Here is a 26,952-nt window from a genome sequence, read left to right on the forward strand (position 1 = left end):
AAATCGCTTTGCAGCTGATACTGGTCTTCGGATGACCTTACTAGACGGTAAATTACAGCATCATCTGCGAACAACCTAAGAGAACTGCTCAGATTGTCACCCAGGTCATTTATATAGATCAGGAACAGTAGAGGTCCCAGGACGCTTCCCTGGGGAACACCTGATATCACTTCAGTTTTACTCGATGATTTGCCGTCTATTACTACGAACTGCGACCTTCCTGACAGGAAATCACGAATCCAGTCGCACAACTGAGACGATACCCCATAGCTCCGCAGCTTGATTAGAAGTCGCTTGTGAGGAACGGTGTCAAAAGCTTTCCAGAAATCTAGAAATACGGAATCAACTTGAGATCCCCTGTCGATAGCGGCCATTACTTCGTGCGAATAAAGAGCTAGCTGCGTTGCACAAGAGCGATGTTTTCTGAAGCCATGCTGATTACGTGTCAATAGATCGTTCTCTTCGAGGTGATTCATAATGTTTGAATACAGTATATGCTCCAAAACCCTACTGCAAACGGACGTCAATGATATAGGTCTGTAGTTAAATGGATTACTCCTACTACCCTTCTTGAACACTGGTGCGACCTGCGCAATTTTCCAATCTGTAGGTACAGATCTATCGGTGAGCGAGCGGTTGTATATGAGTTCTAAGTAGGGAGCTATAGTATCAGCGTAATCTGAAAGGGACCTAATCGGTATACAATCTGGACCTGAAGACTTGCCCGTATCAAGCGATTTGAGTTGCTTCGCAACCCCTAAGGTATCTACTTCTAAGAAACACATGCTAGCAGATGTTCGTGTTTCAAATTCTGGAATATTCCATTCGTCTTCCCTGGTGAAGGAATTTCGGAAAACTGCGTTCAATAACTCCGCTTTAGCGGCACAGTCGTCAATAACAGTACCATTGGCACTGCGCACCGAAGGTATTGACTGCGTCTTGCCGCTTGTGTACTTTACATACGACCAGAATTTCTTCGGATTTTCTACCAAATTTCGAGACAATGTTTCGTTGTGGAACCTATTAAAGGCATTTCGCATCGAAGTACGTGCCAAATTTCGCGCGTCTGTAAATTTTAGCCCATCTTCAGGATTTCGCGTTCTTCTGAACTTCGCATGCTTTTTCCGTTGCCTCTGCAACAGCGTTCGGACCTTTTTTTGTGTACCACGGGGGATCCGTTCCATCTCTTACCAATTTATGAGGTATGAATATCTCAATTGCTGTTACTACTATATCTTTGAATTTGAGCCACATCTCGTCTACATTCGCATAGTCAGTTTGGAAGGAATGGAAATTGTCTTTTAGGAAGGCTTCTAGTGGCACTTTATCCGCTTTTTTAAATAAAATTATTTTGCGTTTGTTTCTGATGGATTTGGAAGAAATGGTATTGAGCCTAGCTACAATGACCTTGTGATCACTAATCCCTGTATCAGTCATGATGCTCTCTATCAGCTCTGGATTGTTTGTGGCTAAGAGGTCAAGTGTGTTTTCGCAACCATTTACAATTCGCGTGGGTTCGTGGACTAACTGCTCTAAATAATTTTCGGAGAATGCATTTAGGACAATCTCGGAAGACGTTTTCTGCCTACCACCGGTTTTGAACAAGTATTTTTGCCAACATACCGAGGGTAGGTTGAAGTCCCCACCAACTATAACCGTATGAGTGGGGTATTTATTTGTTACGAGACTCAAACTTTCTCTGAACTGTTCCGCAACTGTATCATCGGAGTCTGGGGGTCGGTAGAAGGAGCCAATTATTAACTTAATTCGGCTGTTAAGTATAACCTCCACCCACACCAATTCGCACGGAGTATCTATTTCGACTTCACTACAAGATAAACCACTACTGACAGACACCAACACTCCACCACCAATTCTGCCTAATCTATCTTTCCTGAACACCGTCTGAGACTTCGTAAAAATTTCTGCAGAACTTATTTCAGGCTTTAGCCAGCTTTCTGTACCTATAACGATATCAGCTTCTGTGCTTTCTATCAGCGCTTGAAGCTCAGGGACTTTTCCAGCGCAACTACAACAGTTTACAACTATAATTCCGACTGTTCCTTGATCCAAGCACGTCCTGTAATTGCCAAGCACCCTTTGACATTGCAGCCCATCCCGCACTTTCCCGAGGCCTTCTAACCTAAAAAAATAGTTACTGTTATTAATCAGTCGTCCATTCACACACACAACATATCAACACTTCATCCGGCAACAATAATGTCACAACTTTCGGATGGTCGCAATGGAACAGTCAACACGAAGTGTTCCGAATGGTGAAAATTTTTAACCATCGGTATTTAAAGGGCCAGCGGCCAGCTTAACGCGCCCTTACCGTATGAAGTCTACTGTGGGCGCATAACATACTGATTTATGTAGGATATCTATTAATAAGATCTGCACATATACGGCCAGAGATGCCTCATAACGTCGGTTTCGGGTTTTGAGCAAAAACGTTTGGCGACCGTGGCTCTAGAAGGAATCCGCTTGGTTTTACACAAGCAAGAAAAACTACTGCTGGATCAAATCCACATACGCTTCAGTGACCATACTCAGTAAATAGCAACTAAATGTTACATGAGAATACATATCATTTGGAAATAATATCTTCTGAAGGGTAAGATTAAGAGGTTCTCAGAGCAGCAGCAAGATAGAAGGACTTGCTGTAAAACAATGCCTCCGAATTTTTGTGTGAAAACTCTTAAGGCTTTTTAAATAAAACGAACGTTATTAACATTCTACATATTTATTCTCCCTGTCTACATTTTTATTTCTCAACATAGCCTCCCAGTAAACGAACTCATTTCTCCCTACGAAAGACCAGTTTCTTGACACCGTCACTTAGAATGTTTGACGTTGTTGGCGGAGTCACAGCCTAACCTCTGCTTGCAACGCTTCATCACTATCAAAGTGAAATCCATTAACGTGTTCGTTAAGCTTCTGAAACAGATGAAAATCGGATGGTGCCAAGTCTGGAATGTAAAAGATGGTCGATGACAGTAAACCCAAGGCGTTGGACTGTTGTAGGCTAGTTGTCGCAGAACTCATGTGTTGTCTGGCATATTTATGCTGAAGGAAACGGGGCTCAATGTGCGAACGAACTATTCGAGTTCGAAACTCGATTACAACACGCTATTTCTCACGCATCGATGTACTTATGCTACACACCGCCATTGTACGTATTCCAATTCGAAGTGGCAGAGGCCTGCAACTATGCATACATGAAAAATAAAGATGTAGAATCTTACACTGAAGAGCCAAAGAAAGTGATACACCTGCCTAACATCGTGTAGGGGCCCCGCGAGCACACAGAAGTGCCGCAACACGACGTGGCATGGACACGTCTAATGTCTGAAGTAGCGCTATAGGGAATTGACACCATTAATCCTGCTGAGCTGGCCACAAATTCGTAAGGGTACGAGGGGTGAGATCTCTACTGAACAGCACGTTGCAAAGCATTCCTGATTCGCTCGATAATATTCATGTCTGAGGAGTTTGGTGGCCATGGAAGTGTTTAAACTCAGAAGAGTGTTCCTGGATCCACTCTGTAGCAATTCTGGACGTGTGGGGTGTCGCATTGTCCTGCTGGAATTACCCAAGTCCTTCGGAATCTATAATGAATATGAACGCATGCAGGTGATCAGACAGGATGATTACGTACGTGTCACCTGTCAGAATCGTGTCAGGGGTCCCATATCACTCCAATTGCAACACGTCCCACACCATTACAGAGCCTCCACCAGCTTGAACAATCCCCTTCTAACATGCAGAGTCCATGGATTCATGAGGTTGTCTCCATACCCGTACACGTCCATCCGATCGATACAATCTGAAACGATACTCGTCCAACCAAGCAACATGTTTATACTCATCAACAGTCCAACATCGGTGTTGACAGGCCCAGGCAAGGCGTAAAACTTTGTGTCGCGCAGTCACCAAGGGTACAGGAGTGGGCCTTCGGCTCCGAAAGCCCATATCGATGATGTTTCGTTAAATGGTTCGCACGTTAACACTTGTTGATGGCCCAGTATTGAAATCTGCAGCAATTTGCGGAAGGCTTACACCTCTGTCACGTTGAAAGATGCTCTTCAGCCGTCGTTGGTCCCGTTTATGCAGGATCTTTTTCCGGCCCCAGTGATGTCCCCACTTCATCGATACCTCGGAGATGCTGTGTCCCATCGCCCGTGGGCCGACTATAACACCACATTCAAACTCACTTAAATCTTGATAACCTGCCATTGTAGCAACAGTAACCGATCTAACAACTGCGCCAGACACTTGTCTTATATAGGCGTTGCCGACCGCAGCGCCCTATTCTGCCTGTTCACATATCTCTGTATTTGAATACGCATGCCTACACTGGTTTCTTTGGCACTTCAGTGTAATAACGTTTGTTTTACATAAAAATCATTAAGAGTTTTCACTTTAAAAAATCGGAGGCATTACCTTTCAGGACGCCTTCGTAGTTAAACGAAGCAGAGGGTTGCATGCAGCCCGTACTGTAGGAACTCTCAGAGTTTGCTAAGGCGCTGGCACACGAGAATGCAAAGGCGAGCCACATAAAATTTGAATGCGATCAGCATAAGAAAAGACGCTTAAGTAGGCGTCACATAATCACCCGCATACCTCTCAGGCATCGCCTACTCGTTATAGGTGGGGCTCTGTTTTGCTAATTACAGTCAACCGTTGACTCGGACGTTCTCATGCAGCCACATTCTTGCACTCACGTTGAAGGTAGGTAAATATAAACCATTGTTTATAATAACGATGAATCTGTAATATATGGAAATTGGAAAATTGTGGTAGAGTCTTATGGGACCAAACTGCTGAGGTCATCGGTCCCTAAGCTTACACACTATTTAATCTAACTTAAACTAACTTACGCTAAGGACGACACACACACCCATGTCCGATGAAGGACTCGAACCTCCGACGGACCGTGACAACACGCCACAGACCGCGCGGCGACCCCGTGCGGCTGTAATATATGTATTGTTATCTGTTGCATATTCAGTTGGCGTTTGGAGTGACATCTCGGGCTGGTCTGCTTGCGCGGAGGCGGTGTCTACCGGGAAAGCAGGAAACAGCTGCAGCAGCAGAGAGAGCGAAGCTTGACCGGAATGTATACTGGGTGTCCCAAAACAATGGCGACAAACAGGAGAGGTCCCTTACACCAAAACGAGAAAAAATGCCTAGTAAACAAATATGAGCACTTGCTCTTCTTCAATACTACGAAACACATCTCTTGTACTGCAACCTCTTCGCTTTTCACACTTTGGGCAGACATGGTACGGATCAAACCAAGAAAAAAATACCTAGTAAACAAGGGCTCTCAAACGCGTACCTTGAGCTATGAGCAGTTGTATTTTACACTAGCGAAGATGCACAAGTGCTCACAGGTCTTCAGGTAAGCTTTCTGCAGCCCGTGTTTACTAGCCTTTTTACACTTTTTTCTGTATAAGGAACTTATCCCTAAAATTTGTCGTTGTTTTTCGTGACATCCTATACACATATTATAAAGTGAAGTCCCTCGCCACGTTTTTCTGTCGTAGGGCTTTTAATATGGTTGTCTCGTTCGTGGATATCACTACATATGATAGACAAGTGGTCTGCCTTAGATAAGTAGTGCTACCCGTGCAAAGTTGGGGCGGATATTTGTTTAAACAATGCTGCAAAGTCGGGTACATTATTTGCAACCATAACCCTCAGACTCAAATAATTCCATAATTTTAGAGCGTTTGTGCAGTTGCATCCATGACGTCCAGCTCTACGTAAATATCCATGTTTTGCCAAATACAGTGAAAGGTGCTGCTGAAGTACCATCAAATGCCAGATTCAACAAATCATAAATACGACATGTTGATGTTTGACGAATAGCAGTTTAAAACATAATTTGACAATGAAATCAACACTGCAGGTCTTATCCCACCACTATAGAAATTCGGAACATCATGAAAATCTGCACAAGTATTTCGATGCGCATTCGAATGGAAAAATAAACAAAATGGTAAACGGTGTACAACGATAAATTTGTCGTCCATCTGAGGCTGAAAAATGCACTATACAATATAGTAAGAGATTGTTTTCTCCTGAAGACCGTAATATACAGTACGTAGACTTTCAACATAGAGTATGTATCCACATGAGTAAATTTTAGGAGGGGATTCCATTACTGTACTGTAATAAAATTCAAAATGATTGAAAATATACAGTTTTTTGCATGTATTGTTTAACACCATGTTCTTTTAAACATAAAAGATGCTTCGCACCTCTCTGTTCCACTATAAACGTTTTTCTCTGTACTAGAATTTACATCAGGCAGGCGCTAGATGGTGTCGATAATTTCCAGCCGAGGTGTGGCATTCGCTGTCTTCGCCTCGCACCTCTATTGGAGACACCGTAGACAATTTGCGCGTCGCCCCAGTGAGGATGTCACGCGTTCGTTAAGCATATTTCCGTGGAAGTTTGTTACGACAGCTCGCGTGACACGAGAAGTCTGAAGCAAGAGGCACGCAATAGACGTACGTAGCAGTCCAACCTGTGGCGTGCCGCCACCAACGTCGCTCATAGCGACACGCGGATCGAATTTTGTTCCGAACGATAGCCTACCTCCTATTCCCTTAATGACGGAGCATTGTTTCTAATTTTTTTCGTTTTTGAGTCAGCAAATTGGGAAATATATAGATGTACTTTAGCACTGACGTTGGTGGTGCAGCCTTCTCCCATCACACTTGCTGTGTGAACAACAAGCCAGCTCAGATGCATAGGATGAACGCAAAACTGACGGTTATTGGTACGTTCGCCGAATGAAAGAGCAGCGGTGTAACGGTGACCAATTTATTCATTTATCGATGCAACAGCTTATGCCATTTTTAGGACGATAGTTTGCAAATGCTAATCCATACGAAATCGTAGCATTAACAACAGCAAAATAAACATATTCATTAAACTGTCTATTATTCAGTGTAACCAAAAGGAAGGAAAGGGAAGGAAGATTCAGTTTCGCGTCCCGTCGACATCGAAGTCATTTAGAGACGGAGTACAAACTCGGCTCGTGTCTAGGATGCGGAAGGAGAACGGCCGCGCCCTTTCGAAAAACCGTCCAGGCATTTACCTAGAGCAATATAGGGAAATCACAGAAAACGTAAATCTGGCAGGCCGGACGCGGCTATGAACCGTCGTTCTCCCGAATGCAAGTCAAATGTGGTACTGCTAACGACTGCGTCACCTCGCGCCGTGTAGCTATAAGCATTATCTGTTGGTGGAAAACGCAGGCAGACATAAATGCTTCTAAAAAACTTAATTTTTATGTCATTACGCTTCGGGCCGGGCTATCTCGTCTACTTTCAGGTGGTTAAGTACGGTCATACATTGAACCGCCAAAGAAATTGGTATAGGCATGCGTATTCAAATACAGAGATACGTAAATAGGCAGAAAACGGCGCTGCGATCGGCAACGCCTCTGTAAGACAACAAGTGTCTGGCAAAGCTGTAAAATCGGTTACTGCTGCTACAATGAAAGGCTATAGAGGTTGAACGTGCAGTTATAGTCAGCACACAAGCGTTGGTACACAGCATCTCCGAGGTAGCGATGAAGTACGGATTTTCCCGTATGACCATTTCACGAGTGTACTGAGAATATCAGGAATCCGGTAAAACATCAAATCACGGACATCGCTGCAGCCGGAAAAAGATCCTGCAAGAGCGGGACCAACGGTCACTGAACCGAGTCGTTCAACGTGATAGAAATATAATCCTTCCGCAAATTGCTGCAGATTTCAGTGCTGGACCATCGCCAAGTGTCAGCGTGCGAACGATTCAACGCATCATCATCGATATGGGCTTTCGGAGCCGAAGGCCCACTCCTGTACCCTTGGTGACTGCACGACACAAAGCTTTACGCCTTGCTTGGGCCTGTCAACACCGATATTGGACTGTTGATGGCTGGAAACACGTTGCCTGGTCGGACGACTCTCGTTTCAAATTGTATCGAACGGATGGTTGTGTACGGGTATGGAGACAATCTCATGAATCCATGGACTCTGCATGTTAGCAGGAAACTTTCAAGCTGGTGGAGGCTCTGTAATGGTGTGGGGTGTGTTGCAATTGGAGTGATATGGGACCCCTGATACGATTCTGACAGGTGACACGTACGTAAGCATCCTGTCTGATCAGCTGCATGCGTTTATATTCATTATAGATTCCGAAGGACTTGGGTAATTCCAGCAGGACAATGCGACACCCCACGTGTCCAGAACTGCTCCAGGAACACTCTGCGGAATTTAAACATTTCCGCTCGCCACAAAACTCCTCAGACATGAACATTATTCAACATATATTGGATGCCTTGCAACGTGCTGTTCAGAAGAGAGATCTACCCCCTCGTACTCTTACGGCTTTATGACAGCCGTGCAGGATTCGTGGTGTCAATTCCCTCCAGCATAACTTAAGACATTACTCGAGTCCATGCCACGTCGTACTGCGGCACTTTTGTGTGCTCGCGGGGACCGTACACGATATCAGGCAGGTGTACCAGTTTCTTTGGCTCCTCGGTGAAATTACAGCAGTCTACGTGTCAGCAGCGTGCACTGAATAAGAATATTTCAGTTTTTAGTATTCATTTATATATTGTTTGGTCAAAACTATACTGACATCCCTATGTGATGCAGAATTGACCACTAGATGTCATGAGAGGCAGACCCAGCCATGCAAAAGGAGGCGGTAAGTATTATGTTGTCGGTAGAGAAGCAATTACAGCAATGTGAATCAGTCAGGAGAGGTCAGTGGCTTCGAACGTGGATTAGTCACCGGATGTCACTTGAGGAACATTTCCATCAGGGCTATACCTTTCCAAAGCTGCCCATATCGACTGTTGGAAATGTGACTGAGGTGCGGGAACGCGAAGGAACAAGCTTAGCTAAACCAGTACCAGCAAGACCTCGAGTACTGACGGACTAGGGACCATCGAATATAGCCGAGGGCGGTTGTATGAGATCGTATGAAAGCGGAGGAAGAAATCGCTCGTGAGTTCCAAAATCCTACCCAGCGGTCCGGCTAGCACAATTAATGTGTCGGAAGTTTATTAAACGGTGTTCAGTGGGCTACCAGCTTCTCATAAGCCACAAATTCCTGTAGTCAATAATAAGCGACGCTTGAGGTTGTGCGACTAGCGAAGCCCCTGGGCAGTGGATGACTGAAAATTAGAGATGAATCACGCTATACTGTGGAGTCGCCAACCAATGGAACGGTTCGGGTTTGGCGAACGCCTGGAGAAGATCACCTGTCAACGTGTTTAGTACGGAGTAGATTGTGTTACGGGGAAGAGGAGGCGGGGTGTGGTCCACCTATCGCGCTTAAGTAAACGCTAAATGTGGAAGGATATTAACAAATTTTACAGCATTTTGTAACGTGTACAATAGAATAATACTGCGGAGGCGGTGATTGTATCAGCATAACAATGTACCCTATCACAAAGCAGTACCTTTAGGGCAATGATTTGTGGACAACGACATTCCTAAAATGGACTGGCTTCTCCAGAGTCTCTACCTGAATCCATTGGAACACCTTTACGATGATTTACAAAGTCTAATTCGCTTCAGACCTTACGGTCCAACAGCACAACCTTCTCTGAATTTGGCTCTTGAGGAAGAACGGGCTGCCGTTCCTCCACAGACACTGAGACACCTCACTGAAATCGTCGGCAGTAATTCGAGCCGTCATAAAGGCGAAGGGCTGACACAACCCGTCGCGTAATAGCAGCCATGATGCTTTTGGTCGATTAGTGTTCGTTGCGTGGGTACCAACAACATTTTAAAGTGCCTCTATTAGATAAAATACAAAGTGAAATTATTTGTGGCTGGTTGCGCTCCTCACCAACAATCCTCAACGGGTGCAGAGTTCAACAAGAGCCATCGTAAAAACGATGGAAAAAAGCATGCACAACAACAACATAGAGAAAAACCATACGTACTCTCAGGCTGCACCGAGAAAATGTCTTTAGCGTCCGGAATATGGCAGCCATCTTCGTGTTCTATTCCCCCGCACTCTTGTCATACTTTCATTTAAGCAATAAGCTATAATTTAATAACGCAGATCAAAAATGGTTCAAATGGCTCTGAGCACTATGGGACTTAACTGCTGAGATCATCAGTCCTCTAGTACTTAGAACTTCTTAAATCTAACTAACCTAAGGACATCACACACACATCCATGCCCGAGGCAGAATTCGAACCTGCGACCGTAGCGGTCACGCGGTTCCAGACTGTAGCGCCTAGAACCACTCAGCCACCCCGGCCGGCAACGCAGATCATTCATCACCATTTTATTTGGAGGCGATATATGTGCGACTGAGAGCATAGTTCAGCGCTACCCCGTCGGGTAAACTACGCCGTTTTCACCTGCTAAAGACGCAAAAAGGTCTTACGGCACTCGAGGATATGGTTGTTGTTCTCAGGTCTTTAATATGAAGTCATTATTGCCCTCGCTTTAAGTTAATCTCATTGTAACGGTGCTCATTACCACTACATACCAAAGCCAGGCCTTCTGTCCACAGCAGCGCCAAAACAGAATGCGTCAGACAACTCCTGACCAGTAGTATCTGCCTGCTCGCAACCATAGCAACAAACACACTCCTATTGCCTGGTCCTTTCCAACTGCCACTTCCTTGTTTGGATGCCTAGTCTGCCCAACGGAAGCAGAGACAAAACTCACCCCAAAAGCCGCAGGCGAAGACCTAAGTGATGTAGCAGAGAAAATGCGAAAATAAATCAATGTGTTATCGATACGAAAGCATAAGTGCGTGACAGTAGCCCGCATATAAATAAATGGAAAATACGAAGCGTGGCTAATTAAACCAGACATCTTTCAAACTGAACTTGAAGATTTTTAGGTAAGAGGCGCAGGAATGCAAACCAAACATCTACCGCAACAGGACAATGGAATTGTTCCATCAAAGTAATCACCAGTCGTGTTAAGACATTTATCCCAGTCTGGAACCGTGCGACCGCTACGGTCGCAGGTTCGAATCCTGCCTCGGGCATGGATGTGTTTGATGGCCTTAGGTTGGTTAGGTTTAAGTAGTTCTAAGTTCTAGGAGACTGATGACCTCAGATGTTAAGTCCCATAGTGCTCAGAGCCATTTTGAATATTCTGACTACAAAGGATAGCCTCGCCAGTGCACTACCCTTGTATACTTTGTGTACGATATACTGGCGTCATCTGCGACCCGCCAGGGCAGCCGAGAGCGCTACCGCACTGCTTCCTGGACTCGGGTAGACGCGCCGGCCTCAGATCGAATCAGCCCGACGGATTAACGACGAGGGCCGATTTGCCGGCCAGCCTGGATGTGGGTTTTTAGGCTAGGTGAATACCGGGCTGGTCCCCATGTTCCGCCTCAGTTACACACGTCGAAGACATTTGAAACACGTTCCCACTATTTCACCGTTTACACTAGATGCAGACAGCTTGGGTACAGTGATTCCATCCCTGGGGTACGGGGTGACGGCACGAAGGGCATCCGGCCACCCCTAACACTGGCCTGCCGAATCCGTACTTAACCCTGCGATCGCTGCGGGACTATGGCGTAAGCGAAAGAAGAAGAATACTGCCGTCATCTGTATATATGTGCGTATCGCTATTCCATGACTTTTGTGTCACCCCCTTGTAAAAAAGGTAAATAACAGCGCGTGACGTCAGGGAGGCCGCCGTCGGTTTGTAGTGAGGTGCGGAGCGCCCTGGGCCCGCTGAGTGAGATCTGGCGAGCGGAACCTAACGGCGGCTGGGGGCTGGAGAGGGCTCGTGTGGTACGGCTGTGCGAGCGACACACAGGCCAGCTTCGCGACAGTTGTGATCGGCGCGAGGAGGCGGCGCAAGGCGCGGAATGCCAGCCGCCGGCCGGCATGAATAATTCAGGCGGCAGGCGGACTCCCCGCCTCGCACACACGAACCCCCTCCGTGGCCGCCAACCGCCGCCGTGACGTACCTGAATTGCAGCCGGCCGCGGGGCAGCGCAGATGTATTCAGTGCAGCTGCACCAAATATCTAACACAGTCTCCGCGGAACTTCGTGAAATGGGAGCTTTCACGCTCTGTGTTTACGTCTTGGGTGATACAGTAAGTAGAGACAGCGGAACCATGTGTCCTTTCATCTTGAGGTTCAAGCTGGTATTTTTCCGCGCTTGCTTTCAAGCACGTACGTCTCGGAAAGGTTTCTGCCTTGAACAAATGCAGTTTTCTTCACTTTCAGCCGTGCATTTTTCGGCGAAATTTCACCACTGTGGCTTCATTTTCTACCAAATAACAGGTAACAACTGCATAATAACACTCATACACAGTATGAAGTTATTTGTCTGTGGATGTATGTTCCACATCTCCTCCTAAACCACTGGACGCATTTCAATCAAGCTTACTGTACATATCCCTATTGGCGTAAGAACGGCTGCATACCATAGTTCAAGTGATATGACGCCACAAACAGTGACTTGCGCAAAAAGATGCCGCATCTTGCATGGCGCTTAGATGTATCGCTCCTGTGCTAATAACTGTATTCGCAACAAATTTTGCAGACGGTATCCACATATGACACTAAAAAAGTACGAGGCTAGGAACTTAAACAGTAGAAACTGTTCACAACCGATGCAAGGGAGTTACATGTTTGCACCTATTACTATCCTTCAAAGTAGTCACCAGCGTTGTGTAGAACCCGTTTCCAGAGTTGTGGAAGGCGTAGTTTACCATTATCAGAGTATATTCTGTTGGTGGTGCAAATGGAGCGGTCTAAAGTTATGGTCATTCTCGTGTACGACTGTCATGGTGATGTCCTAACACATTACCTTCCTCCATGGCAGACCGTCAATGCACAGTATTACTGTTCGTTTTCGAGCATCACCTGCGACCAGTTTTGCGAAACAATCGACGACGCTTTCTGCGCGACCCTCCCCCATCGTTTTGCACGACAATGCGCGCCCACATACAGCGCAAGTTGTGGCTGCTCTGTTCGGTCGATGGGCTGGGAAGTACTGTACCATCCACCATACATCTCTGACTAAAGTCCTTTTGACTTTGATTTGATTCCGAAGATGAAGGAACCACTTCGTGGCATTCGGTTCAGAACTGTTCCAGAGATTCGACGCAGTAGACCGCTCCATTCGCACCATCAACAGAACAGGCTCGGTTACGCCTTCCACATCGCTGGCAAAGGGTTCTACACAACGCTGGTGACTACTTTGAAGGACAGTAACAGGTGCAAACATGTAACTCTTTTTTATCCGTTGTGAATAAATAGTTTCCACTGTTTAAGTTCCAACCCTTGTATATCATGGTTGCACCCATAGTTCAGGAGATATGACGTAATAATCACTAAAACGCGTAAAAAACAGCCGCATCGTCCATAATTTTTAAATTTTTTATTTCTAATATACTAATTCTATTCCAAACACATTTTGCGGACCGTGTCCACATCTTCCCCTGAATGTATCTGCAAAATGATATCATTGTGTGAGTTCAGGAGATCAGGAGACATGACGTCATAAACACTGATATGTGTGAAAAACTGTCGCATCATGCATAAGATTTAAATACACTGAGGACCCGAAGGAACTGGTACACCGACCTAATACCGTGTAGGACCCCCGCGAGTACGCAGAGGTTCCGCACCACAACTTGGCATAGACTCGACTAATGTCTTAAGTAGTGCTCGAGGGAATTGATACCATGAATCCCGAAGAACTGACCATAAATCCCTAAGAGTACGAGGGAGTGGAGACCTCTTCTGAACAGCACATTGCAAGGCATCCCATATATACTCAATAACGTTCAAGTCTGTGCAGTTGGTGGTCAGCGGAAGTGTTTAAACTCATAAGAGTATTCCTGGAGCCACTCTGTAGCAATTCGATACTTGTCGGTGGTCGCATTGTACTGCTGGGTTTGCCGAAGTCCGTCGAAATGCACAATGCACATGAATGGATGCAGGTGGTCAGACAGGATGCTTGCGTACGTAGAGTCGTATCTAGACGTATCAGGGGTCCCATATCACTTCAACTGCACACGCCCCACACCATTACACAGCCTCCACCAGCTTGAACAGTCCCCTGCTCACATGTTTATGTTTGTTTACGTATCTCTGTATTTGAATACGCATGCCTATACCAATTTCTTTGGCGCTTCAGTGTATTATGCGTAAATGCAGATATAAGAGGAGAACCCAAGGCACACCTCACGTGCTGAGGCGAGAGTAGAAGTAGACAGGGACCGACAATAAGGGACATGAGCATAACTGAAGATCTGAGAAACGAGGAGTGACCACGAGTGATGACAGATCGCTAAACCAAAACCAGAATAAACATCTACGGACTGTGGGGTGGGTGTATATAAGGAGGCCACACTGGAGAGACTATAGTGATGCCCGGTAAAAGTAATTACCGCTAAGTCAAAGGAACACTATTAAAATCGACCAAAAGTACATTAATTTCCTAATCAGCTCTCAAACTGACACTCCATGCATGTTCCGAGAGACCAACTAATGTAACAATTTTATGTTCAGCAATTTGTTGAAGTTACCTGAAAGATAATTTCATATGGCAACTCACAGACGGAGGAGTGCGTAAGAGACGTTGACAACAGAGCGCCATGGCAGGTTCCCTCAAGGTTTACATCTTTGTTGCGCTTTTCTTGTGGACAGTTTGCCACAGACACTAGACAGAAAACTTTAGATCTGATGGAAAAAATTTCCTGTTCAAAATTCGTGTTCCGGCAATGTTGTATATCAAGTGTGGGGAACATTAATTTTATTATCCTAGATCACAGAATTATTAGGAAATTTGTAGTAATGTCTTATGGGACCAAATTGCGAAGGTCATCGGTCCCTAAGCTTACGCACTACCTAATCTAACTTAAAGTAACTTACGCAAAGGACAACACACTCACGCCCGAGGGAGGACTCAAACCTCCGAGCGGACCGTGACAAGGCGCTCTAGACCGAACGGCTACCCCGCTCGGCTAGGAATTTTTAATTTAATTTCCAGGATAGACGATTTTCACTTTCGATAGTAAGGAATACAAGTACTGACGAGGACAGATTCATTGTGTCTGTGAAAAGGTATTTTCTGGTAAGAGAAAAAAATTTTTACTTTCACAACAGAAAAATTTTGTTTTAGTTTCAAGAGGAAAAAATCCTTTTCAAAGGATGTTCATTTGTGTCCTGGAGAAACACTATTAAGCTAATGCCAGGAAGAGTTTGCTAAAATACAAGGCGAAATTTACAAATGTAAGATTGTATTAAATGGTGACTGAGTGACGAAAAAGTAGTTCTCATTGCCTGTGTTCGGCCGGGCAAGAGAAGATGTGGTATATACTCGTAGTGCCTGCTTACCGATATCATACATTAAATCCCAGTCCTTTCCGCATTGTCTCGCGGAGTGAGGATATATGGCATTTGTTGGCGGTCTGGTTGTTGTATGTGGACTTTAAAGTCAGTGGCTGCCTCGATGACATTCGAGTGGATTTTCAATGGGTTTTATCGACTTCTTTGCTCCCATCCTCAGCACAAAGCAACATCGCACATCACTTAGCCCTCATGCCAATCGTCTACATTATATAGTAACCCATGCAATATGGGTTTAGCCAATTTAAATACCGTTCCCTTAATTATACTACTACTTCTTGAGGTGCAAATAATCCTCTTCGCTATACGTCTGTATGTCCATCTTAACAGTTCGAATCTCTGTCGTATCAAGTTACACTTTTCACATTCTAAGAGTAGTACAGTTTCTCTCAGCCATGGTCACGGTCGGAATGTGAACATATCGCTTATTCCTGTATCTTTTTTCTTACAGATGAACTTTATTTTCTGCCAATATGAGACGAATGAACTGTTTTAATATTCTGATTTATTGTGAGCAACTATGTTGTTAGTATTCCGGGCACAGCTTACGAACTTGGCAGTTAATCGCCAAGTACCAGGATCTTATGTTCCTGTGATACCAGATACAGGATTACAGGACGAACGTCCACGTCACAAAAAGGCAGCTTTGGCTCCTGAGCTTGCAATCCTGCTAACAGACACTAATCTCTTGGCCACAACTTCTGCCAGACGCTAAGCTCTGGTAATAGTAAGAACAAGGTAAACTGTTCGTCCTTATCTGCTACAAACAGTCAACAACCTCCGTCCTAGACCAGACGCCGTTCTGTCTAGCACACACCAGTTACAACTAAAGATTCACCCCCTTGTGCATAAAGTGGAGGATATTTTTATTAAACATGCAAAGAAGCACGCTGCGCTGTTTGTTTTTATAACTGAAGGCGATGTAGCAGGGAAGTGCTGAAGGAAGTATTACATTTTCCTGTAAATGTTCATGTGTTAAAGCAGAGCACTTCATTATAATTGTAGTCGCAGATGTGAACAGTTCTCAAAGAATTAGATGTTATTTTCCCGGGGAAAGCTACTGACCCCAGATGGTTAAATGGCTCATGCGCTTCGACGCAATAAAATAAGGTATGGTCATATAATTCAGCAAGTATCCACATAAATACGTGATGTTTTCTTTTTGATGTAACAACTTTTCAGGATTTATGGAACGACAAACGACAGATACGTGGCATTACCAAAATAACATTAGGACCCCCAGTCGAAAATCAAGTGATAAAATTGTTTACAAAAACCAACAACGAGTCTTAAAATTTTCGCTGCTGCCGTTCCACTGACCACATCACCGTCTGAGCAAAACCACTGTCTAAAGTAGGAGTTTTTTTCTCTCTCTGCAAGAATAATACTTTTTACTGAGTTCTAGTAGAAAAAGATATCAGATGTAAGCAAATGTTGTGGTCGAGGAACAGGATGTTCCTCTCACTCCACTGTTCAAAATACGAGCGACTTCCTTGCTCCAGACCATTGTGTTGAATTCATACCGCGTCTACATACACGAGGGCTATTCGGAAAGTAAGGTCTGATCGGTCGCGAAACGCAAACAACAGTGAAAACCAGAGACGTTTTATATGCAACAGTTAGATACTTCTCTACATAGTTATCGATCCGACTGAGACATCTGTCGTAGCTTTGTACCAAATTTCTTGTCACAGAAGGCAGCAACCTGTGCTTTCTACCAATTCTCTACGCTGATTTGCGGCTCGTTGTCTGTGCCAAAACGTTGTCTTCATAGAGAGAGGTTCACACGAGCAGATGCGAACAGCAGAGGGAGCCAAGTGCGGGCTGTACTGCGGGTGACCAAACACGTGCCATCGAAAAAGTTGCAAGAGCCTCCTCATTGCCTCTGCAGTGTGCGGCCGAGAATTGTCATGAAGGAGGAAATCTATGACAGATAGCGTTGTGTGGACTGCATGAAGTCAGGGGAAATCTGTGACAGACCCTCATACTTGGCGGGAGACACCATTTTTCTTGACATCTTTATGTGCTCACTGTGCGCTCAGAACTTAAAAGAGCGAGTGACGCTATCAATGAGCATACTAGAGACACTGTTCAACACGTCTATGCAAAATTTCATCAGATATTCACTCGGGCTTGATTGTCTGAATAGCCCTCGCACATAGCTCCGTAAGCCACCTTATGGTGTGTGATAGAGAGTATTTTGTGTACCACTATCACTCCTGGCCCCTCTCCTGTTCCAGCCAATGGTCCGTGGCAAGAACGATTGCTAGCAAGATCCTGTGTGAGTTAGAATATCTCTAATTCTATCTTAATGGTCTTTTTGCGAGATAAACGAAGGAGGAAGCAATATACTGATTGTCTCTTCTATGAACGTACGCTCTTGAAATCTGAACAGTAAATTAAACCGTGATTAAGAACGCCCCTCTTGTAGCACCTGCCAACTGAGTTTGCTGACCATCTCCGTGACGCTTTCTCGCTTACTAAACGAATTTGTAAAGAAACGCGCTGCTCTTATTGGGATTTTCTCTATTTCTTCTTTAAACCTTACCTAGTACTCATCCAAGACTAAAGGGAAACATTCAAATATTAGTCGATGGACAGTTTTTTACCGTATCTCCATTCTAGGTGAAATACGTTTCCTGAGGATCTGTCCGGCTTCTGCCTGACCTTATATTAGTTTTATATAGTTTTCCCTTATATATGTGACTGCTTCCCTTGACTGGTCTGCAGTTGTGTAATCGTATCATAATCTTTGTACCTCTTTAAGAGCAATGCGTTACATTTTTTTCTTTTTTTTATATTCGGGTTCAACATCTAATACTTGCATCAAGTGTCGATCCCCCGCAGGTATTTTTACATTGTGTGACACATTCGCTACATATTTCGCCCGCTTCCCATATCATTACCATCATAATGATTCATTTCACTCCTGTTTCTTACCTAATATATTTATTTACTTTCCTCTTTCTCCTCATAACTCCCATGCATAGCTCGAATGAACAACAAGCAGCTCACATTTGTTAAATGGTTTTCACATCAAAAATTCATGTGTCACTGCTATGAAGCCGAAGTAGTAACTGGGGCCGACTCTGAAGTTACGTTTTCAGACATGTCAAAAGCTTGAATATGGAAACTGCTATTTAATTTACGAAGATCACGTTGGCCTACTTTTAGTGCACTGTTAACTTTTTTCTACAATACACTTATGGGTATGCATCATCTGTCAGTGCGATATTATTTTCAAATTCATCAAAATCTATCTTTGTTTACTTCCAAGTCACCTTATAAAATACTTGAAATGGTAAAAGACTAAAATAGCCGTCGTTTGGTCTGATTTACTGCGCCATTTATTACGGTGGTGAGCTTCAGGGTATTGCATTTCTAAGTCATAAGTTCATTGACGTCGTATTTCTTAGATTTTTATTCGTTGTCAAATATAATTGTTTGGTGTCACATGTCTTACTTTGCTTCCTCCATATTTCACTTAATTATGGGCAACAATCTGTCGAAATGTGAACACTGCAAGGTAATACTGGGCAAGCTCATGTAGATAAAAGCATAGGTGGAGTTAATATGCGAATGATGAGGGCAACACGGATTCGAAATTTTTTGAAAAATCAGTACTAGTATTCAACATTAGTCTGTAGATGACAGGAGGCAAAACTAACTAGAGCATGCAGTTTAACGATGTTGGGTGGCGTCATTAGGTAGTTACGAAAAGCAAAAGTGTAAAACAGTTTTTTTTATTGGACACATTTTGTGTAAAAACTGGAAATTTGGCCGGAACATTAACTTGTGAACTCTGCATAACTGTAGTGCAATGCTCGCTAACATTTAACGACTGACTCCAAAGCGCCTGAAGCAAACACGGTTAAGAACAGACTATCTGTAGTTCGTGTTATATCGCAATACAAATTTGAAACCGAACAATGGTAAATTACTTGCAGGAGAGAAAGGTATTTTTGACTCGAAGACCAATATAATTTTGAGATACAGAAATCAAAGAGTATACTGAACAATACTGATTCAGAAGTTGCACAATAACACAAAAGAAGCAACAATAGTATTATATCAACAGAAATTAAAAGACGAATTGAGACATGCCAAGAATGTGAAATATTCCAAATTGGACTTGGATATGTTTCATATCACGAATTTATCGTGGGATGAAAACACCCTTACATGAAATATATATTGATATCAATCTGTGAACCGGAAATATTTCTTAGTATTGGTTTGCATTAAATAAGTACAGTCGTGTTTCGGAACAAGGAAATACGTAATACCAAATGGTTCTTGTCGTGTACCAGCTTCTGGTCTGCTGAAAACATATAGTGAGACTCTAACAGAAAAGAAAATGTCTAAAAGCGAACAAATCATCATTGCGGAGAAAAGGTTATTTCTCCCCTAGAAAGTTAGTACGTTACCTCTGACCGCAGTCCGAAGCCTTATAACAGCTGCTTACCTGTAACAGAAAAGAAAGCAGTGTTATTTCACGTAACAAATACACAGAAGCAACAATAAGCAAAAATATGTCTCTGTCTTCGTAAATGAGGAACGTAGCAGAGAACAAATCTTTCTTGGTTATTTCGACACTGCAATACACACCTGTCAGGTCCTGTTACGCGAGTTTCAGAGAAAAATGATGGATGACAGGCTATTGTCATGGTAAGACTGCTTTCAAGAACCGGTTATAGCGAGTGCGATGGAGAAATACAACGACCACCCACTGTGTTAGAACTCGGCAACATTTAGCAGCACTCAAGGGGTTAGTATGGATTTGCTGGACACTTGCGTCATGGTCGTTACAGTCAAGAAAATGAAAGACCCGAATTAACTACTTTTTACTGAAAAACCTAAAGTTCCTCTGTCTTATATAAAGATTCTGATGAACCTTCACATGAGAAAAATCCACTGTGAGGCTGTCGTCAGTATGTGTAACTGTTTAAGGAGCTGTTAACAAGTGTTCTTGAGTGGAAATATTATCCTAATTACGTGCTTCTGTACCAGTAGCACTTACCGAAGACTTGTCCCAGAAAATGTGCCATAAGACGTAACAGGAAAAGTGAGTAAACTATCTGGCATTTTCATCTCGAAAATGCACAATAATCCGTAACGCAGAAGTTGCATGGCTTAGTCGTTAAATAATATCTGTAACAAGTGACTTCCGGTTCACGTTCTTGTCATTGCAAATTCCTAAAAATTTAGGATACTCTTTCCATTCATTAGTTTTGCCTCATCCATTATTTGTAACTGTGCAGTCAGTACTTTTGCGGTACAGTATTGCTTGGATTGTGGTTTAACTAAGTTCAGTGACGTCCTAATTGCAGGGAACCAGTTATTCATTTTCAGAAAAAATCTGTTTACGTCTTCCAGTGTTGACGCTTCTCCATTGCGTAATAATCCAAAACTGTACTTCTACCAAAGAAGCATATGTAAAGATACTACATAATATATGATATGTCCAGCAGACGACGCTCTTGTTTAAGATGAAAGTGGTAGAGTAGTTTATTTCTATGGTGGATCAGTTACAAGAACTATTTTACTTTCTTTTTAATAAAATTATTTTATCAGACGAACCTATTTTTAATATATAACTGCACCGCAATAAAATTACTATTATCAAACTTAAAATAAGCAATAGAGTACATGGATAATAAGAAGTAAAACAACTGCATTTGTGAAACTATATCGAATATATGTTGTTATGTACCACAAAGTATGGAGACCATATGTACACTATACAGTATGGTAGTTGTCACTATATTTCCTGTCAATCCACATGGATTGGGTTTATTTTTATGAATTCATGTTTCTACTGTTCTTCTCAAGAAAGGTTGTGTTTTTTTTTTTTAGATTTTCGGTGGAAGTCTTAAAGTATAATTGTTTTATTCCTATGTAATATCTATTATTTTCACTTAAATCCTTTGTTATATTTGTAGTCTTTGATACATGTCTATCTCTGAGTAGTTATGGAACTGATTTGAAGTTGTTTTTTTCATAGCACGTTTACAGCGTCTTCTACAACAATCATTGTTAATTAAGTTGTTATTTGTCACTCATACACTTGGTAAGAGCTATTGACACAGTTCTGTTGAGAGTTTGTTATTTATATTTCTGGAATTTTTACATACTTTAGATGTCTCAGACGCAGGATGAAAATTTTGAATTGCTGATTATTCGCGCGCAGCCTTTGGTCAGAGTAGCTGTGCCGCTGGAAAATGCGCTTCTATGTCACAGCTTTTTGGCAGCGCGGAGCGCGTGAGTTCTATCGTTATCTATAGGGGAATCGTGACAACGTAGACGTGATGTTGAGTGCATCTGTGTTTAAGTAAAATGATTTGTGTTTCAATATTGTGAAACAAAGGAGGAAGATTCAGTTAGTGATTAAGAATGAAATGAGATGTAATATGACCAGAAAAGTATATTGAGAGAAATGAAGGTAATATTTTTTATTTAGTTGCATTGAACTCGCGCGTAGCTCGGAACTTTTGTTGAATGAGACGCAGATGTCAGGGAACTTCAGATTTTTCATTAAAGACTCAGTAATTTTCATTGTAAGGTATTTTTCATTTTTATTAATTATTTGTCTGACTTTGTGAGAGTAATAGTTTGACAACAAGTTGACATTTCTCAGTGTTAATGAGTGTTGTAACTTGAATTTTATACAAGAAATAATATAGGAGGTTATTTAAAAAGAGTTCCTTAAGGAAATATTTCAGGTAAGAGCATTGTTCACATCATTGATTCAAGTTATTTTTATTCAAAGAGTGTCTCACTCAACGATGTGTACAAAAAAGTTTCCTTGTTGTCTGGAGACTGCAGTAAGCTCTCAGCAGTTGTAGTTAGAAATTTGCAGCTGGCGTACTGGGAGCATCAAGCACGACGTTTCCAAGCAACTACATTACGAGGTAAGATATTTCTATTTCAGGATCAGTTTGCTACGAAAATTATCAACGCACAGGGACAATTTCTTGAACAGCATTATTAGGCAGATCATTAACGCACAAGAACCACTTTGTTTAATTAGAGAGTTTAATAACAAAGTTCAGGATTTAATCGGTTTCTACATTTTTAGAAATACTATGAAATATGGCCAAATTCACGTTTTCACGTTGTATTCTCGCAGGCTGGTATATTTAGTTTCCCTCGTAGTTGAAAATGCACTAAGTCACCCAGAGTTAAACAACAGCAAGGTTGCAACCGACCAAGCTACTATGAGTTTAAAATCAAACGAAAATACGAGTTCAAAAACAAACGAAAATAATCTTTAAAGGAAACTTACAAGATGAAGTTTGAAATAATTATAAGCTAGTCATCTAGACTTCTATCTTTAATATTTCTGTTTATGTTAACGTTTCGAATTGTCAGTTCATATTTGATATTTTTATAGATAAATTCTCCTGACATTCCAACTCTTACTAAGAACACCATTAAATCCGTAGAAATCAGTTAAGTATGTCAGATATTTATGTAAGTATATGATGAGTCATCTGTGTTTAACTAAAATAATTTGTGTTTGAATATTGTGAAACAGAGGAGACTAGAAAAGCATATGAAGAGGAATATGAGTAACACAGTCATGATATTCGAATGCTATTTTACAGCTGCCAACAACCTTCTACTAAAATTTTTACGTGCTGGTCTGTCAAGTTCTATTCTACGAAAGGTGGTAGGATATCTACGAGAATATAAACAGCTACGGCGTGCCAGGAGGCACAATGCGCCGGGCTGCAATAAGGTTTTAACTTCCACATCGAAAAACTAAAGTCGCTAATTAATGTTTTGTTTGTCCTTGGCGTATTTTGCAGTGACATGCTTTAATAAAATCGTCCCAGTTTACAAGCCACGTCAATTGAATTTAAACACTGGGGCTTTCGATAGCTGCCTCCGCCATCGTCTTCAGGAATGGAAATCGTTGTTGCCGGAGCTGGCACAACATTGAGTGAAAGATTTGACGCTTGTAGGGACGCTGGAACGCCGGTTTGAAACACGGTGGTTACGGCTCGCGCCGTGTGACGTCACTCAGTCCTGCGGCGGCATGTACCACTCCGGCCCTGTCTGGGAGCTTCCAGACGCTGCCATTACATCTATATACAGAGAAACCGTGCCAGTCCCAGCACTGTGATTTCAACTCCTCACGGCCATGTCCGGGACAGCTATCGAAAGTTCGAGTGTTTTATTCCAAATGACACGGCTTGCAAACTGAGAAGATTTTATTGAGTGTTTTGTTTGGTTGCAGGCACGTGTCTGCAGTCCTGGTACATACTTTTCACATTTAACGGCAGAGAAATAGCTTGAAGGTGGTTCGATGAACCCTCTGCCAGGCACTTATTTGTGAATTGCAGAATAATCGTGTGCAGATGCTTGTACGAGGGTCACACCAAAAGAAATGCACACTATTTTTTTTTTCAATCCATCTTTTATTCTACATGTTTGAAAGTTTTACTGGATGTAGATACATCCTATAGGGACAATATTTTTATTTCTCCACATAATTTCCATCCCTCTTAACTGCCTTATGCCATCTTGGAATCAGCGCCTGTATTCCCGCACGGTAAAATTCTGGACCAACCTGTTGGAGCCACTGTTTGGCAGCGTGCACAAGGTATTCATCATCTTCAAACCTTGTTCCACGAAAAGAGTCTTTCAGTTTTCCAAAGAGATAAGTCGTATGGAGCCAGGTCAGGACTGTAAGCGGGTGTTTCAGTGTTGTCCATCCGAGTTTTGTGATTGCTTCCATGTTGTTGTTGTTTTTTTTTTTTTACTGACATGTGACCGTGCATTGTCGTGTAACAGCAAAAGATCCTGCTTTTTCCGATGTGGTCGAACACGACTCAGTCGAGCTTGAAGTTTCTTCAGTGTCGTCACATATGCATCAGAATTTTTGGTGGTTCCACTTGGCATGATGTCCACAAGCAAGAGTCCTTCGGAATCGAAAAACACCGCAGCCATAACTTTTCCAGCGGAAGGTGTGGTTTTGAATTTTTTTCGTGAGTGAATTTGCATGATGCCACTCCACTGATTGCCTCTTTGTCCCTGGTGAAAAATGATGGAGACATGTTTCATCACCTGTAACAATTCTTCCAAGAAATTCATCTCCACCATTCTCGTACTGTTCCTAAAGTTCGCTGCATACCGTTTTTGTTGTTTCTTTGTCAGCCACTGTCAACATCCTGCGAACCCACCTGGCACAAACATTTTATAACGCCAACACTTTCTGTATTCTGCAAACACTTCCTTCCCCTACCCCAACGTGACAATTCGTTCTCTGTGATGCGTCTGTCAGCAGTCACCAATTCGTTAACTATCTGCACATTGTCTGGAGTGTGTGCTGTACGAGGCCTGCCGCTGCGAGGACAATCCTCAATGTTGCCGTGCCCGCATTCATCACGTAACCTGCTTGCCCACCGACTAACTGGTCTGCGATCGACAGCAGCATGTCCGTACATCTTTTTCAACCTCTTGTGGATGTTTCCCACTGTCTCGTTTTCATAGCACAGGAATTCTATGACAGCACGTTGCTTCTGACGAACGTCAAATGTAGCAGCCATCTTGAAGACATGCTGTGACGGTGCCACTCACGGGAAGAGGTTGAACTACGTTTGAAAACAAGTGGGAAGGATGTATCTACACACTGTAAGAGTTTCAAACATGCAGAATGAAAACCGTATTTTTACAAAAATAGTGTGCATTTCTTTTGGAGTGACACTCGTATATGTAGATGAGCTCGAAATAATACTCTTCCATAATTAATTCTTTGCTCTACGCAGTAGTACCGTAGCCGCTAGAGAAGCCAAAATTAAAGGGAAGTAGGGGTACGCGGTTTAGTTCTGCTTTCTCTGGCGTTGTGCTAGAGTGTTATGGTGTAGGGATTTCACTGTGAACCAAAACTGAAAACGCGTATCTGCAAGCAAACAAACAAAAATGAACTGCGTGACCTTATTGTTGTCGAGGTGGTAATGACAACTTGTTCGGAAGTGCAGTGGCGTCGCTTCCGCCCCGCGATCTGTCGGCCCGGCAGCGAGAAAGTCGGGCGGGCGAGAGCAGGAGCAGTGAGCTTAATCTGGCGACTACGCAACAACCCGTCCGGCTGGCAAGCCGGCCCGCTCGGTGTGCACGTTTCGCTGCGGACAGGGGAGCGGGGAGGGAAGGGAAATGGCGATCGCTGGCGGCCACTTAGCACTCCATCATCCCGCTCTGTCCGCGCTGCTCCACGAGCTGGGCCGAGCGCTGCGGCCATTGCAGGATTCGCAGAGTGGAGCGTGACCATCCTTCTCGCTACCCTCAGAAACGTCTGTACTAACAGCTGGATTATTTGCCGTAATGTCGACAGTATGAGCTATGTAACTCGTGTATGAGAAATAGAGAATGGGGAAAGAAAGGGAAAGGATGGGTGGTACCAGTCACACAGAGCTTTGTGGTAATGCTGTATCCTCCTAACAAAAAAATTCCGAAACCTCCCAAAAGTAAAAATATAATTATATATAATTCACATTCAGCGTAACATCCTATAGATAAATTCCGTAACCTTGGAACAATAAAATGTGACTAATCTCCTAATAAAAAAATGTGACTCATAGATAACCTTTCAATAATTGGCTGTGAATTTAAACTGGTAAATTTTGGACTTGAGCAGTGCTGCATCATGGCCCTGAAAGATCATACTGAATAAATTGAAAATCCTTACCTCAATTAAGTCGCCGGATAACTCGTACATATCTGCTCCTATAATAAATTTTTCTGGCAAAGCCCAGTGCAATGCCGGACGATAGATTTGTCATGTATAAGAGGAAACAACTGATTTTTCTTTACAATAATCGGGATGACCATGGATTGGAAAAATTAGTAAATTCTTTAGATTGAGATGAATGATTGTCAAAAGTTAATTTTTATAAAAAAATTATTATTAAGAGTTTTTTTAAACATTTACATGGGACTTGATATAACAATACTACATATGCGCGAGGCTGCTTTTACCTTATATTATATCGCTCAGGCTCGGCCATCGCTCCCCACGACTGGCCCAGCCAACTTCATACACACGACTGCAAGCTACTACTACTACTACCACTACTGCTACAGACACTGCTCTTACTGCATACAACACTGCTCTTTGGTCTGAGATTCTCTTACAGCTTACACATCGCAAGCAGCGCGTAAACAATCCATCGAAATTACATCTGCTCGAGTGCGCTCGCAACAAATTCCTTAATCACGGACCTCACAATGCAAAGGCGAAACTTGAAAATTACAGCTGGACTGGGACTCGAAACAGGATTTACCGCTTCTGATGAGCGGTTGCCTTAACCGCTTCTGCCATCCAGATACGGTCACTGCTCGGCTCAGATTTGCAGCTTATCCCACGCTGCAAGCAGCGTCTCGCGTCCAGTAATACCCATGCTTTCAAATTATTGATTCCCGTAGGAGTTGGGTCGATACCAGTGCATCCACACTGAAACAAACGTCATGGTGCTGTCGCGCTTTTATAGGAATGAGACATTTGAGTGGTGTCTGTTCTGTCTGCGGTCCGTCAGATAAAACATCACTCAAATACCGGGTGATCAAAAAGTC

The 26,952-nt window shown here is 43.1% G+C and overlaps 1 protein-coding gene across 2 annotated transcripts in view; it reads right to left on the reverse strand.

The window, feature by feature from the left end:
• LOC126281354 (mucin-5AC-like) overlaps positions 1 to 26,952 on the reverse strand; it is a 534,499-nt gene that overhangs the window by 383,196 nt on the left and 124,351 nt on the right. Inside the window, exon 2 of one of the 2 annotated variants that reach the window (XM_049980263.1) lies at positions 18,130 to 19,843. The exons of the other annotated variant lie outside the window; for it this stretch is intronic. Within the exon in view, the coding sequence (XP_049836220.1) occupies positions 19,802 to 19,843 (42 nt within the window). The 3' untranslated portion in view covers positions 18,130 to 19,801. Of the gene's footprint in view, positions 1 to 18,129; positions 19,844 to 26,952 lie in introns of those variants that run through there. 2 annotated transcript variants of the gene reach the window in all.

Source organism: Schistocerca gregaria, chromosome 7 (genome assembly GCF_023897955.1).
Source record: "Schistocerca gregaria isolate iqSchGreg1 chromosome 7, iqSchGreg1.2, whole genome shotgun sequence".
Classification (NCBI taxonomy): Eukaryota; Metazoa; Arthropoda; class Insecta; order Orthoptera; family Acrididae; genus Schistocerca; species Schistocerca gregaria.